This window comes from Anopheles cruzii, chromosome 3, assembly GCF_943734635.1.
Source record: "Anopheles cruzii chromosome 3, idAnoCruzAS_RS32_06, whole genome shotgun sequence".
NCBI classification, from domain to species: Eukaryota; Metazoa; Arthropoda; class Insecta; order Diptera; family Culicidae; genus Anopheles; species Anopheles cruzii.
The window spans coordinates 9,680,131-9,696,011 of record NC_069145.1 but is presented as its reverse complement, the minus strand read 5'-3'; the positions used below and the strand labels follow the sequence as shown (position 1 = coordinate 9,696,011).

Sequence of the window (15,881 nt, the reverse complement as noted above, 5' to 3'; positions counted from 1 at the left end):
ACACACACGCATTAGCACCATATGGCTAATGAGTTTCGCAATCCGCCTTTCATTGTGCTTGATGGGGCCCTTCTTTTCGACCACCAGATCCACCACCCGACACCGATTTCTACGCTGGACGCTGCAAAGATCAAACGGAAACCATGGCACAGTACCACATCCTGTTTGAGTGCCTTCGACCCAAGAAGCTTTACGAAGTGACACATTTCTTGGCCCACAGAGTTGGCCCCCGAGGCAGCCGAGGCCTTGCCCCGCAGCAACAGTTACTTTTCCAGCAACAGAAAAGAAAGCAACCCCACCCTTGGCTACCCGTGGCTTCCGGTACGTCCAGCGCACGCTGGCCACACGCTTAATGAAGAGAGCTAATTTAAAACAGCGAGAAAGTGAAACCCTGGGTGAGTGCCGTACCATGGCACCCACCTTCCAAGTCCGCAGAAAGCGAACTTTGTAACCCCCCCGGAAGTCAAGAGTTAATTCTCGGGCCGTGCACCGGAAGCGGGGCTCGTGGTTGGAAATAATTTTACGTTTCACTAAATACACCCCGGCCGACCGGACCGGACGGGAATGATTGCGAGCTTTCGTGGAGCCGGATCCTCCCAGGAGCAGGATCATCAGCACTAGCTTTTCTTTTTTTCCTTGCCTTGGGTTTCGTTTCACCCAACACAGGCACCGACACACACACACACACACACAGAAGTACCAAGTGCACCGGCCTATCCGGGGAATCGGTGATGGCATTTTATGAAATTAAATTCCTGCCGCTGACCGAACAGAGGGAGCTGAGGGAATTTAATTAAATCAAAAAGGCGCTCGGGAGCCCGGGGTTCGACCGGAGATCGGAGGGTAACGTACTCTCCCCCGGAACCCCCACCCGGAAGGGGCGACCAGGCGATGGCGCTCGGCCATTTTTAGCCAATTTCAACCCACCCGGACCGAAACAGGGCCACCGGAGTGACGAATGTGCTGCACTGAATGGAGGCTGCACTGATGCACGGACCTTTTCGCCAGTCACCACCCTCGTTCGGCTCGTTGCGGCCGCTCGGAGTGCAACAACCGGGCGCACCAACCGCCCACAGGACCAGAACCGGCTGGGTGGCGAAACCCCCGGGTGGCGAAGGTATTCGAACCAGCAGTAAACTAATTGGGGTAGCCATTTCGATTGGCAATGCAGCCCGCTGGGGAGATGAGGGGGCGAAGACAGAGGTAGGCGGGTGCACAAAAATGTATGACCAAACAACTGGACCGGACACCGGCGTCATCCGATTACAACGGTGCTACCTGGAATGGATGAAATATTTCCACTGAATTGTTTCGATCGGTTGATGCTGGTGGGTCAAAAATTCGATTCCCTTTGTCCGAGTGGCACGGCCACAGCAGGCGTTGAACGATGTCATTCGTTACGTGCACATATTAGGTTCGTGTTCGGGGTGTGCTTTATAATTAAACGTAATATGGTGTTCCCGTTGTTCCGATGAAAACTGTCAAATTACCCGTTACAGGAGTCAAATCAGAGAAATCGGACAAACCGGAACTTGAAAAATAAGCAACTTTCAATCGATAATTGCCAGATAAGTTAATGTCACTAAGTTTCGATCCGTCGCCCTGACCGCCCTGAGTGTGCGTTACGCTTGCTAGATTGTAGCAGGCTAGGCCGACGTTTATAGAAACTAGTTCATTACTGCCACATTTAATACTTCCTTCGAAGGGTTGATGATGGATAATTGTTGATTGTGAACAGTGAGAATTATTACGCTATATTTGACAGATAGAAACACCTTTTCTTCTCACTGTTTGGCCTATCGCGACCAAGCAGCTTCTTGGGAACGTTCTATTTCTACAACGCAGCACATTCCTAACAACTATGCAGCGCATAAACGTTGACATTCACATCAAGGCACTCTTCAATTGCTTGGCAAACAATCGTCTACGCCTCTTTCGGAAGTTGTACTTTCATACTCTTAAAAAAAGACATCCAAACTCCATCCTGTATTCCCAATAGTTTTTTGGGAAGGACGCTCTGGTGAAAAGATGAAAAGTTTACTTTACATTACAAAGTTTTGACACGCTCTATGACCATTTCCACAAGCTACCAATTTCATCTCTTTCCCCAACTCCAGTCTCACTGTTTGCAGTAGCAAAAGCAAAACCGGTCCACCAAGCAGCGACTCCGACCGAGGAATTACACCCGAACATTCAACAGGTACCAGCCGACCCCAAGCTTGACTGATGTGTCGAAAGCCAACCAACCTACCGCAGCACGTTCGCAATACTATTTCCGTCGCCGCCGCCAGATAAAGATAAAAGCCTAGGACGGGGCCTGAATAATGAACGCGTCTTCGATGTGGCCCACGGTATCTGCCGGTGCCTCGGCTAGTTGCCAATTACTTTCGTCTTCCGCTCAAGCAAACAGCCGCGGGCCAACGCGCATCCTTGGGGTCGTGGAAAATCAATCGTCATGCTGCTGCCCGACAGGCTCGACCGGGCCAGCATCGCAATGGACGGCAGTAATTATAACCACTGCGGGCGGACCACACCGTTCCTTGCGCCGTGCAGCGCGAAACCAGATACCCTCTGCAGGGCCGCCGGTTTTGCAACGGCGGCCATCCGATACGTCGGCGTGGCCGGGCGGGCGTGTCTTCGTCCCGCGGGCGTAGCACAACATCGGGACATTGCTAAGAAACGGGACCCCAAAAAAGTCGCCGACCCGCGACGACGACGACGACGACGACAAATTAGCCGACGGGATTGTCAGTCACAACGATGACAGCGTAATTAAATTCACAGTCCCGTACGCCGACCGCCCCAAGGTGTTGGCCAGTTCCGATGGATGCCCCGACCGGGACAGCGACAGCAGCTGTTTCTTCAACGGCACCGCACCGCTTCACCGTCCAGGGCAGTAGGCCCGTCCCGACCGGCTCGAGTTGTCTTTGCAAGGTAGCGCCCCAAAGGGAAGCAATTTTTTTCTGTCCGCCACCATGCGCCTCCATTGCGTCGATTTCTTCGACGCAACGCTTCGCCGACCGAGTCGCTCTCGGTTCCGCGGAATGCAGGGGAAAATGGACAAAAAAACCCAATTAAATATGCTTTATGAAGCGCACTGAATCATTTATTGCGACTGCTGATGCGATTTTCGTATTTTTCTGCGGAAAAACGCAGTTTACGCGAATCACCATGCTACACCCGAACGTGCGCACGGCTGGAAATGTTTCAACGGCCCCCCTCCAATTAGATGACCTAGTTCTGGGTACCTCTTGAGTACAAAAAGAACATCGGGACGGAATCTTAAGTTGAACTTTTTACTAACCCTGCGAAGGTGCTGTGTTATCGATTAGTGGAACAGTGTCGAACGGAACAAAACGCTGGACCCGAAGTCCGTCCCAAAAGTTCCATACTTCATACGGTTAACTTAAAACTGCGGTGCACTCGAAACCCGATCGCAGCGAGTATATTAATCATTTCCGCTCTCGCCCCTTCCAGCCGGCCTACTGACAACCGATCATCTGATTACACGTATCAATTAAAACTTTCACTCGTTTTCCCACACGGCTTCGCCCTGGGGTGCACCAGCACCGCTTCTGCCAAACTGCAACCGTTCCACTGCAGGCTCACCGTCACTCGTAAGATGCATCCTCCGGATGGTGGCCGGATGCACCCGAAACCGGCAACAAACCGGCCTGCACTAATGGTACACGGAGTTTTGAAAACTTTACGGGGCCGGCCGAGGCCCGACCGGAGGGCTCCTTAAAGCCAAGTGGCTCGCCAACTTGCGCTTGCTGAACTTTGAAATTATACAGTCGCCATTTTTGTGCAAACACCAAGCACAAGTTTGTGGCCAATGCTTTCACCTTTTGCTACTCACCGTTGACTGGGGTTCACTCATTTCAATTCCAACCGGAAGACGGTTCGGAAGTTTCATCAATTTTCTTCTACTGCTATGTGATCGCTGTTTTTGCAGCTCGCTCGCAGACCTGATGCGTCTGATTAGTTGGTCAAATGGCCAAGTGACAAGTAACAAAGTAGCACCCCATTGGCTGGCCGCCGGCATTTGATTGCAATTCGAATGCAATCAACAAAATGGTGCTTCTCTGCTACTCTCTGCTTATTAAGCCCGCTCGCTCGCTCGCCATCTGCTTCGTATAAATCATGAAACTTTTCGAAAGCAAAAATAAAAACATTTGAAGACTCTCTCCTGTTGAAAAAAACGGGAACTTTCAAGGGCGCACCGGACAGTTTCAATCTTTCAACAGCGTTTCTACGCTGGCCAGTGCCACTGCAAACGGTCCGGCGAGGTTTATAACTTAAATCCGTGTACCCTGTGTGTGAATTGCGCAGCATGTCCCCTTTTCTGGCCCGGAGCCTAGTTGTTTTGCCCATGCTGTTACGCCTCCTCCAAAAATGTTGTTCCCACGATACGGCGCGAAACAGTCCGGCGAAACCGTGTTTGCACTTCATTCACCTGTCCCTTTTCTGGAACCGATCGGTTCGTTTCGGTTTCGTCGTGGGATTTTATCGGATCCTACGCCACCGAAATGGCGGAGAGTTTGTAAAATGGTGCGCCTCCACCTCGGTGCGCGGGTTGCCCACAAGCGATTGACTTTCTGCGCCGTGCTGTTGTATCCCGCCTAGTTACTACGCTTCTCGGTAGCCTCACCGGAACCTCCTGCAGCTCAACTACGCTGCGCACTGCGCTAATAATAGACGAGCCACGCGTACCGTCTTCTGTGGACACCGTGCAAGATCCGCATCAGTTATCTCGCCTTTGATGTTTCTTTCGGTTCGTTTTGGCGTTCGTTTTCTTATCATTTAAATTTCTTTATTAACGTCTACGGTTGCTGTTGTATCACCACCACAGGGATTACTTTTTGAGCGTCGGAAGTCCCGTTCCCGAGGTCACCATTAAAGGGCCTTTAAAATAACCATATCGTTGGCACGATGTGGTTGGCTTTATGTTCTTTATTGAAATGAAATACAAATAGTCATCACGACCATGTTTAAGGCGGTTATCAAATATTGTGGACGACACAGCCAACCGTAAGTCTCCCTCAGGTGACCCCAGTCATCGAACCAGTGTGTCCCTCGAATAGGCTCTAGCCAATGTGAGGCAAGGTGACGAGATCCCGGTTCCGGTTTCACCGCGCACCGCGAATTTGGTGAGCCGAGCGGTAGGCTACGCGTCGCTAGGATACCGTCCACCACCGGAGCACTATCTCGCGTCCGCGTCAGCCGGTTGGCGGTTTGCTCCGGTCGTTTGATCTTCCCCGGACACACACACACACGCGCACCCGGTCACGATTCTGGTGAATCCTTTTGATCGCTTACCGCGCGCTCGGGCTTCGGCACGACGTGGAATGAACGATTAATACGAAAATTGGCCAGGCGCACAGGGCTCGGGCTTCGAACTATCATCTCCACGCCGTTCATCCGTTATCGGCACCAGGTGATCCGTCAAAGTAACGGTGGCGAGCCAATGCACCACGAACACGAACGGGTGCACAAAATGGCGGCACCTGTCAAACGGCGGGTACGGAGAGCGCGCGAGGCGATGCAGCTCCCGGACACACGAACGCGCGCATAATTGCGAACCGAGCCGTAATGCAACGAGATACCCCGAGCACCGAGATCTGGGCGCGATATTGATGAATGGAGATGAATTGAGATCGATCGCCAACTGTGCCGAACGAACCCTTTTTGTGCTGTCACCAGGATGCTGCGTCGCCTGCTGTGGTGTAATTTAATATTTCAGTCCCCGTTTTTGCAATAATCTGTCGCTTTTCGACATTTCGAGCACATTAGCTCTGTTTGGTTGGTTGCTTGGTTGATTGAAGAGAGAGAGGAATTTTTTTTGTATTCATCATCACACAAAGCGAGGAAAATAATTAAAATAATTATTACGCGATCACGATATTAGACTGGAATTCGTGTCGATAATGTTGATGGGCGGCGCAACACAAATATCGTATTTACATTTCACCATGTTGGGTTTTTGATGGGCGATACAAAGGAAATTATAATGAAACCAATGGCTTTCATAGAAATATTCGAGCTACCGTTCGAGATAGATAAACTAAAAGCGGTCATAATCTGTTGTAAAAGCGGACGGATCGGCCAACTAGACACGTGGCCTACCAACCAGCCCAACCAACCATCAACCTGTCCGCCACAGTGGCTGTCAGTTCCGGTGAGCAATCAAGCCGCTATGTACTCTGGCAGTGCAGTGTAACCATGCAAGTATTGCTCGAACGAACGAGAGCTATATCGGAGAATGTTTTCCCTATCAAAAACTTTTCTCCTGCAAGCCTCGGTCCGCTATGATCCTGGGACGATCCAAGCATCCGACCCCGTAGCACGGAGACGGCCGGATCACCCGGGCTCCGACCGTTTGTTTGCTTATCCGATTTGAAGCTCTCAGCGCAAACGATGCAGCACGAAATTGACGAGACTGCCAACGGATTGTGGCCAAGGCCGAGCCAGACCGGCACAACGGATTGCAACGAAGGAAAATATTTCCCCCGACCCTGCACCGCGCCGCATCGTCGTTGCTAGATGTTACGATTTTGGGAAAATAATGGAACACTTACGTCGTTCACCGAGTTACTACTCCGGATCGCGTAAGCTTCTTCCGTTCGAAAACAAGCAAACGGGAGAGCGCGGCAGGAACATGGTTCGATCTTGTAATCTCCCACCGCACGTGAAGCTTTTCTATTCAGACCAAACGCACGGGCCACGACCGTAAGCGGCCGAAGATTTTTGGTTCACTGACGACGCAACGCAAATCGGCAAGAAAATCGTGCCACGCAAGAAGACGTTTATAAATAGATTCTTTTCCAGCAAGTTCCCGCGGCCAGAACTCTGATGTCAGCTGTGAGTTTATCAATATTGTTGAATATTATCCAGCATTTTTAGAGAACCGTTTTACGGCGCGACTAAGACGCTGTGTTGCTGGTTGAAGGATATGTTTTCCGTCGCCAAAAGAATTAGGATTGGGTATGACGTTTCGAGGTGAGTTCAATTAGGTAGTAGTTAGTCCGTGCCGTGTGCTGCGGTAGCAACCTTCCCAGATGCATGACATCATACGGGCGCGCTGCGGTTTCATCCATAATTCACTAATTATTTGGAGTCTCTCGGAAGTTATCCTGTTTATGAATCTCTCTCTATCACTGGGCTATACTCTCTGTCTTTTACTGTCGCTCTGTCTCTGTTGCTCTATTCCGGTGGTGATTATCGCAATTCACTAAACTGCCATTACTTTCAAGGGCCCTGGGATTTCCTGGGGTTTTGAGCAGTGCGTCGGAATTTAATTGAAATACTCTACCCTAGAACGAGGGCGCTGAGTTTTGTGGCAATCATTTGTGGCTTACACGCTCCTTTTCCACGCTCTGCTCGAAAAGATATCGCTACGACGAGGAGCTGAGTTTTTTTAACTTTGTAATTTATTTAGAGAACGAGCACTAAAACAGATGAGCACGGTGTAATCGGTTTCTATTCCTCGTATTGACTCGACTGTCACCGATGAACGACCAATAGTACTCGCCCGTATTCATGAACCAGCTAGCTACGTACCTGTAATAGGTTGTGTACCACATAAACAAGCCCATTTGCTGTTCCAAAACGGCAGTCTCAGGCTTGAGCTCACTTTTATGCTAAAATTGGGTACGTTGGGTCCCTTCCCAACGGTTGGTATTGGCACCACTTTCATCCGAACAATCAACCTCCGTAAACTGAAGCCATTTCTCACCCGAAAAGTGCTCCTTCCCCCCCGGCGCGCAAATCAACACCCGGAGCCGGTGTGGTCGAGTTTGGAACACGGACCAGCACACGGAACGCACCACCACGGTTCAACGGAGCGATCAAATTTCCAAAAAACCGTTGAAATCATGGTTTGCTTACTTTAAAAATTGCTCATCACAAGCGACCGAAGCGACCCGGGTGAACGGCGAACGGAACGGACGGAAGGCCAACAAACAGAGCAACCGAGCAACCCGAGCTGGGAAGCAAAATGAAAACAGTACAATGAAACCGAACGGGACGGAAAGACAAACAGTGGCCCGGAAACTAGGTGGTGGTCCGGCGAAAAATGGGAAGCAGCCCGAAAACGGAACGGCACGCTATCGCCCGAAAAGCGACCGCCGGAACTTTGGAGTGTACTTGATCTAATGGCTAGCGGAGTGGTGACAAAAAAAGGCAGCCTAAGCACACACACGCACCGCTCTTCTGGAGGAATGTCCTCGGACGGCAAATGGCGCACCAAATTGCTCCCCTCGTACGGGGCCCCCGAGAGAGAGAGAGTGTGGCCGGTCTAGCAACAAGTGCCGGTCTAGAAGGAAGGTGCGTTGGTCACATCTCAAACCCACATGCTGTGTGTGCGTGTCTGTGTGAAGTATTTGTTTTCTCGCGTCCCCCGGGCTTGTTGGGGAGAGAGCAGTTTGTTCAAACACACGGCACGCAACCGAACCGGTGGCCAACAACTCCCACGGGGACTGGTTGGTCCCCGGCTGCAGACGTCCGGCGATGCTGCGGTGACCCGTACGGGCCATCCTCAAAGGATTACCGGCCCCAAAAAGAAGCGAAACATTCCACCGGAACGCTCCGTCGTCGCAAATCTGACCACATACACACACACACAGGAAAATATCAATATCCGGCCGAGGGGCGGACAGACCAAACAGGAAATTCCGATTGGCAGCGGACGTAGTGCGTACGGCAGGCTACAAGGAACGGAAACCAACGAAAAAAGAAAGAAGCAAATCCCCCATCGGAATCGGAATCGATTATGGCTTAAGGTGACCCCGGAAGGTTGTCGGTGGACGGACCGAACCTGCATGGAATGGAATTCAAAAACCATCAGTTTAGCGGAAAGTATGTTAACCTGTGTACTGTGTAAAGCTAATATTTTGAAATTTAAAACAGTCCGCCTAGATGCAGGCAATCTGCATTCCACTATGGTTTCACGCAAACTACGCCTGAAGGTATGCAAACTGTAATCGCTGGTATTTGTTTTAAACAAAATTCAAACCCAGCGCATAAGCGATCTATGTTTTGCCGAGTTGCCACGGAACAAAAGGCGGTTGATGGTGTTTTTTCCCGATTGTTTTCTTTGCCTTTTGGCAACGTTCTGCAGCTGCAAATCAGGTCAAACTATCCTATCTCTATTTCTCCCACTGCACTGCTTTTGTGCCCGTTCGTTCCTTCGTTCACAACGGCCACCAACGACACACTCCAGCCATTTGCTGTTGCGCTTTTTGCTCGGGTTTGGTGGCCCAAAAAATAAATTTTATTCTCCCTGTTTTTTTTTGCCCTTACCGAAGATCAACTCCTTCGCTGCAGCGCCGCTCTGTTGTCGCGCCGGGTCCTTTGAGTCCCTTTGAAACCCGGAGTGAATGTTATTGTTTGTTGTCCTTCGGTCCTCCACCGGGCGGGCACCGAGCACCTGGATCCCGGGCCTGGGCGATGCTTTTCCTTCCAGCCGGAGACTCCGGTGACTCCTATGTCGGCTGCGAAACGAAGATGCCGCTTCGTTAAACAAGGACTTACAGGGTGGCCACCGCCAAGGATGCAACGACGAAATGGCACCAACAAACAGACAGCAACAACGATCCCTTCAAGTGTCCCAGTGGACAGCTCGCGAGACGCGGTTACTTTCAGAGACCGGGACAGTCGGATGGGGGGCAGTGTGACACTCAGCGGCTACGTTTCCGTCACGACCGTCAGTTGGGAAGCCATTTCAAGCGAGCCAGCGCACTGCGTGGCACCAGCCAATAGTGGAGAGGATTATAACCTCAAAGCTTTGTTTAGTTCCGTCCGTAGCGAATGTGGGGAACCATACTTTCACCGCCAGACGGCATCGCCTCAATATTTCATAGCCGGAGCGACTTTTTAAAACTTCCCAACGCCACACTAAAAGGCTAAAAGCTTCGTAATGAGCTTAACCCATTTTTGGGCGAAGAAACAGGCGGACAGCGGCGGGCTTCGAAGCCGGACCAGCGCAAGGAACCCGCCCGGTACGCCGGTTGCATCCTGAGGCCACGCCACTCAAGGTGGGCAATGATAATCTTATTTTTGCTTCATCCCCATCCGTCGGCGTTCCAATTTTCCGGGACCGTTTTACTTCACTGCAAGTGAAACCGCAAACGATGTCCGTACTCTCGATGCGGAGTGCCCTAATCAAATGAGATGCTGCTAATTTCGCGTACCGGACAATGTGATTATGTAAGGCTGTGCCAACGCAGGCCATCACGCAGGACGCAGAGCTCTAGGTGCTGGTAAAGCAGAGAACCGTTCTTTAACTAGCCAACAAGATTCAGTAAAGTTCGCATTACGCCACGGTATGAACCATTTTTTGTACGACAAACTCTTGGCTTGCTGCGCTTCTTTCAATTAAAGCCGCGCCAGGTGTGCACCATGGAGCAAGAGAGTAGCTTCAGGAGCAGAGTTAGCCTCACTTTATGTCTCCACCGGCCGCGTGCTTCTAATGGCTTAATTATCGTAGCAAGCTCACTTCCACTATCGCTTGATTAAGAATCATTAACAGTCCGTTTGCCGCGGGCCAAGGTTTTCCTCCGTGGACGGCCGTCCGGCCAAACGGACTGCAAAGTGAAACACGCTCATCATAACAAGATTCCTATTAAAAGCGTTCAGCAATTTAGAAGCAGCACGATGCTTGGTTTTCCACTGTCCACTCCACGGCTCAATTTACCACTTTCGCCAGAGCCGCGGTCAGGTCGACCGATTTTCCAGTTTGCCATCTTGCAGGCTCGGAAAATGGATGAGAAAAAATCGTTCATCACGGGGGCTTCTAATTTCAATCAATAATCTCCTTTTGTCGTAAATCTCTTGATCCTATTACGAGCGCTCGGGCATCGCGACCACCGTGGACCGTCGGCAATTACCAAAGTCCGAGCCACGCTACGGCGAAGCCACGTGCCGCAACGCAACAGCAGCAGCAAGTGTTTTGAAGGTGTACCCCGAAATAAGCGGCAGGACATTTGAAAGAACCGGATGGAACCTGGGGCAACAAAAAAACTCGAGCCACGAAAGCCATGGCTTAAAACCAGGAAGCTAATTTGGTTAACAAGATCCGCGCATCAGCGACCAGGAGAGTCATTAACGAAGTAGCAACGCGTGAGAAAAGGCCAATGCAAACAAAAAGGGGCAGAGCGAGAAATTGAAAGAGAGTTTTAAGTGAGTTTGGGTAGACTGTAGCGTAAGTAACTCTCTCATTAAGGACCACAATACGGCTCTATCGCTGCACACTAATACTGCAACTAATGCAATGGAACACAAGTAATTCATGGTGCTGGTGTCGAGAGTCGACCATGACCGCAGGGAAAACTAATTCTCCAATTACGCATTTTCAATTTTCCCAGTTGGCCGATAAGCATGGTCAACTAAACGTGGGAGCATGAATAAATTAAAGTGTTCGCTTTGGTTAGAGTTTCCGTATCCGACTGTTTCCGTTTTGGTGACAATTGCATGTGATTGAGTTGTACTCTTTGGCCCTGGAACAATGTGTACCTTTATTTTCAAAAATCAACTTAAATGCGGAACGAGCGAACAATTTGATTGTTACAGCAAATGTTATACCGTTTAAAGTATTACCATTTCATTGGGGCTTTGTTACCGATTCTAAAATAACCTCCTCGATGAGCCGAACCGATTCCTCCTCGATGAGCCGTTATGCATGACGCCTTGAACACTTCAAAAACACCTTAAAAATTCATTCCTTTTCCAGCGTAAAGCCAGCAGATGGGTTCCCCAATGTTTTTCCCATTCTCGACCCAAACTTGACGTAAGTCCGATCCGGAAAATCCCGGGCGGGCGGCCAAATCCGATATCGTACGCTGGGGTGTACTCTTCATTGAACACGATGTAGTCAAGCACAACGCAGCCGATAAGCCGTTCCGTATTTAGCACGGTCCCTTTACTTTTTTTACGATTTGCATGAGCAAAAAGCAATGGCCCTTTAATCCTTCGGCAGGCATCTTCGGAGAGTAATAATCCTTCATAATCCCCGGGCACCACCGACACAAAGTGTGGTAGTAATTAGCCAGCAAGGCAGCTGCACTGCTGGGCTAATGGTGCTGGGCCTTTCGGGTTGGCGGCAATGCCCCTGGAAACTGTTAAAGCTGAACAGTTTTACATGCAAATTGACACACACAATATTAGTGGCAAAGTCAATAATGAAGCATTTCGGTTGACACGGTCGGTTATTAGCGTAATACAACGGAACAGCATCGGATTCCGATTTGATCTCCGCAACGGACCGCGCCATTCCTATCCTCCCCCGGGAAGGTGGTTCATTTTCATTATTTAATTACAGATCCCAACCCGATGGATCCCGATGTCGTGCCCGTTGAATGATGGGCTGCTTTGTCGTCGTGCCCAAAAGTGCAACCAAAACAGGAACACGAAACCTTGAAACTCGAGTGTCGGACGAACGAACCACCATCAGAGCTCGCCACTTCAGTTCAGGTCTGCGCAAACTATTGCGCCTATGAATGGTTTTGTGTTCGTTTTGGAAAGAGGAGGTTTGTGGTCGTCGGGTTTTCCAAGCCCCACAAGTACGTTTAGAAAGGATTTCCGTTCCACATTCGAGACGCAGGACAAAAAAAGGTCTGGTTGGACATTTGGACATTTTTGCTCTATCTTTGTATCAACAGGTCACTTTTTTCTCAGATCAACGGTTACGCATAAAAATAGGCCAGGTTTTCAATCTTCGCATTATTCTTTGGCCGAGATTCATCAATGAGATCAGTGTTATAAGTACACTACAAATGTAATCATGATTTTAAGAAAAAACTGGGTTTATATTGGTGTTAAACAAAATACGCTTTTCGTCCAGCGGTAAATGTTTTTTCAAACGATCAAAAACATCGCCAGGGTTTATTTTAAAGCCGTGACGATGTTTTCGGTCTTTGAGGCAACCCTATGGAGCTGTCATTGGAGTTTGTTTACAGTTTGCGAAACATTCCGATGCGAAATTTGGTTCATGCGGCTTATTTACCACTTTCTCAAAAACGGTTGAATGCCTCCGTTTGTTTGCCCAATCGGACAGAATGGATAAAGCGTCACAGGCCGTAAGTTTGTTCAAGCCAGGCACACTCCACAACCGAATAATACAAAGCTCGTTTACTATTCTAATTACCCTGTAGGCAAAACGTAGGCAAGATAAGCACCACAAGAAGGTTCCACCACCGAAGCCGGCTAAGGCCAAACAGACGGAGAAACCGAAGGCACCGGATGTACAGCACACGGCCCCACTCGTTGTTGTCGAAGCTCGCTATTCGAAGCGCCAAATTGAGCAGAATTGGAACGAAAAGCGAGATTTACCTGCGGGCCACGACGACGGTTCCGACGACGAACAGCTCGGAGCGGCTGATTTCGAAAAATTGTTAGAACTGCCCGCCTCGTCCGGTGGTCACTTTCTGCTCAGCTCCGAAAAGCATTGGCTCGAGCCGGACTCTGGCCTGCCGGGGGCCGACGAGAAGAATCGCTTCGGTGAGTACTTTCACATCGACACCAAGCAGCTGAGAGCCAGCCTCGGTGCCATTCCCTTCTACCAGCGGTACGGATACGACGAAGCGCTCTTTGGTGCGCGGGATTTGAATTTAATGCGACAGAAGGCGGAAATGATAGCGCAAAAGTTGAAGCACACCAACACAAATACGAGCAGCTTCACGGATTCTCAAAAGGGCAAAGAAACTACGACCTTACTGGAGAAACCTCGACCAACACCATGTTTGGTGGGAAGCATGGCACTTCCGAAGGAAACAACCGAATCTTCCGAGCTGGGTAACGTGACACGGGAACTGGATGTAATCGTGGAGAAGAAATTTGACGCACTTACCATTGAACCCAAAGTAACACCAGTAACGACGGTGGAAACGGTACCTGAAACTTCTATCGCAAAATCAGAAACCAGTGGGAAGTCCGTGCCAACGAGTTCACCTTCATCGAATGACACGAAAGAAGATATTCAGCAATGGTTGGACGATATACTTGAACTGTAGGATGTGAAAGTAGATTCTGCATATACCTTATAAGTTGTTTAATGAATAAAAAATATCGCTACCGTAGTTGAACTATTCGCTAGAATTGCACTTATCAGCGAACCACATTTCAATTTTACTGATTTGAAAAACAAATGGTTCCATTTGACGTACAACGTAACGAAGAAAATTCGAAGCACTTGAACTGGATTCGAGTCAATTTCAAATATTCATCCAGATGTGTATTCTCTCTTTGACAACAGACCAAACGTCAAAGTGCACTGTGCACGATAATTTCACAACATTGGCGCCCGCGAACAGAAAGTGAAACACGTTTTAATATTTTGCCACAAAGCGAAAGAGAAACCATACTCCTAGAAACGGACATTGTTCGTCTACGCAAAAAGAGTTCCGTTGAAATGTCCAGCTTTACGTGCCTCAACTGCGGCGTACGCTTTGCCACGGCAGACATGCAGCGGGAACACTACAAAACGCACTGGCATCGGTACAACCTGAAACGCAAGCTGGCCGAGCTGCCTCCGGTGACGGTGGAGGAGTTCGAGAAGCGCCTGACCCAACAGAAGTCGGACGATGCGGCCGCCCAGGAAGATCAATCGCTCTACTGCAAGGCGTGCCGGAAGGTGTTCAAATCGAAAAACGCACACGACAGCCACCTGGACAGCCGGAAGCATCGGGAGAATTTGAAGAGCTTCCTCGAGGAGAAGACCGATGACTCACCGTCCACGGCAGCGGACGCGATGGAAGGGCAGACGGAGGAAGTGTCGGTCAAGTCGACCCGTGCATCAACGCGCGCCGCACAAGCCGAAGCGGAAGCAGAAGCCGACGAAGACATGGAGGACGTGGATTCGGACGAGTGGGAAGACGTGGAGTTTGAGAATCCGATCGAACGGAACGGTTGCATCTTTTGCCCGAAGCAAAGCGAGGATTTGCTGTCCAACATTAAGCACATGTCCGTGGCACACTCGTTCTTCATCCCGGACGCCGAGTACTGCGTCGATCTCGAGGGCCTGTTGGCGTACCTGGCCGAAAAGGTTTGCCGCGACTACATCTGCCTGTGGTGCAACGAGCGTGGTCGGACGTTCTACTCGACGGACGCCGTACGGCACCACATGACGGAGAAGGGCCACTGCAAGATGCTGCACGAGGGTGCCGCCCTGGCGGAGTACGTGGAGTTCTACGACTACAGCGCCAGCTACCCGGATCACGCGGACGGTATGGACGTGGACGCCGAACTGGACGCCCCGCAGGCGCTCGATGGCGACGAGTACCAGCTGGTGCTTCCGTCGGGCAACGTGATTGGCCACCGGTCGCTGCTGCGCTACTACAAGCAGCGGCTCAATCCCAACCGGGCCGTGGTGGTGAAAAAGTCAACGCAAAAGCTCCACAAAGTGCTGGCCCAGTACCGATCGTTGGGCTGGTCATCCACGCAGCAGGATGCGGCCGCCAGGAATGCACGCGACATGCACGTCATGAAACGGCAACAGGCCAAGCTGATGCAACAGGTTGGCGTGAAAGCGAACAAGCTCCAGCATCACTACCGGCCGCAAGTTAACTTCTAAGCCAACGTTCTGGTTGAGTTCCAATAAAATCGACCCCTTTTTTGATGTTGAAGTTGATTAAGGATTCAGTTTTTTTATCCGAATACGCCTAAGGCAAGTGTCATCAAACAAAGCCCTTTTCTGGCCAAGAAAATACGTGCGACGCCGCTGGATTATTTTTCAAAATTTCTTTACCATTGTTTTACTTCATTTTCCACTTTCATCCATCATCTAACGCGATCGCGTCCATTCCGTTCACGACTACCCGACACGACAGCGCAACAGGGTCTGTCTTCGTTTTTTGTCCTTGCTCACGTTTTTCCGCTTATTTTTTGAC

At 50.2% G+C, this 15,881-nt stretch overlaps 2 protein-coding genes across 2 annotated transcripts; both read left to right on the top strand.

The window, feature by feature from the left end:
* The first annotated feature begins 12,980 nt into the window (after positions 1 to 12,980).
* Positions 12,981 to 14,024, top strand: LOC128273534 (uncharacterized). The gene is made up of 2 exons (XM_053011524.1): positions 12,981 to 13,073; positions 13,149 to 14,024. Exons 1-2 carry the CDS (start codon positions 13,053 to 13,055, stop codon positions 14,004 to 14,006), a joined length of 879 nt encoding a protein of 292 aa, XP_052867484.1. The 5' UTR covers positions 12,981 to 13,052; the 3' UTR covers positions 14,007 to 14,024.
* Positions 14,025 to 14,305: 281 nt separating this feature from the next.
* Positions 14,306 to 15,577, top strand: LOC128272495 (cytoplasmic 60S subunit biogenesis factor ZNF622). Its single transcript, XM_053010317.1, has one exon. It carries the CDS (start codon positions 14,405 to 14,407, stop codon positions 15,563 to 15,565), a length of 1,161 nt encoding a protein of 386 aa, XP_052866277.1. The 5' UTR covers positions 14,306 to 14,404; the 3' UTR covers positions 15,566 to 15,577.
* Positions 15,578 to 15,881: the final 304 nt, after the last annotated feature.

What these genes read in the sequence shown, in the direction of transcription:
- LOC128273534 (XM_053011524.1), top strand. Translation starts at nt 13,053, where the DNA reads ATGGATAAAGCGTCACAGGCC. An exon ending in TGGATAAAGCGTCACAGGCC is followed by an intron (nt 13,074 to 13,148) that starts GTAAGTTTGTTC and finishes ATTACCCTGTAG; the next exon opens with GCAAAACGTAGGCAAGATAA.
- LOC128272495 (XM_053010317.1), top strand. Translation starts at nt 14,405, where the DNA reads ATGTCCAGCTTTACGTGCCTCAACTGCGGCGTACGCTTTGCCACGGCA.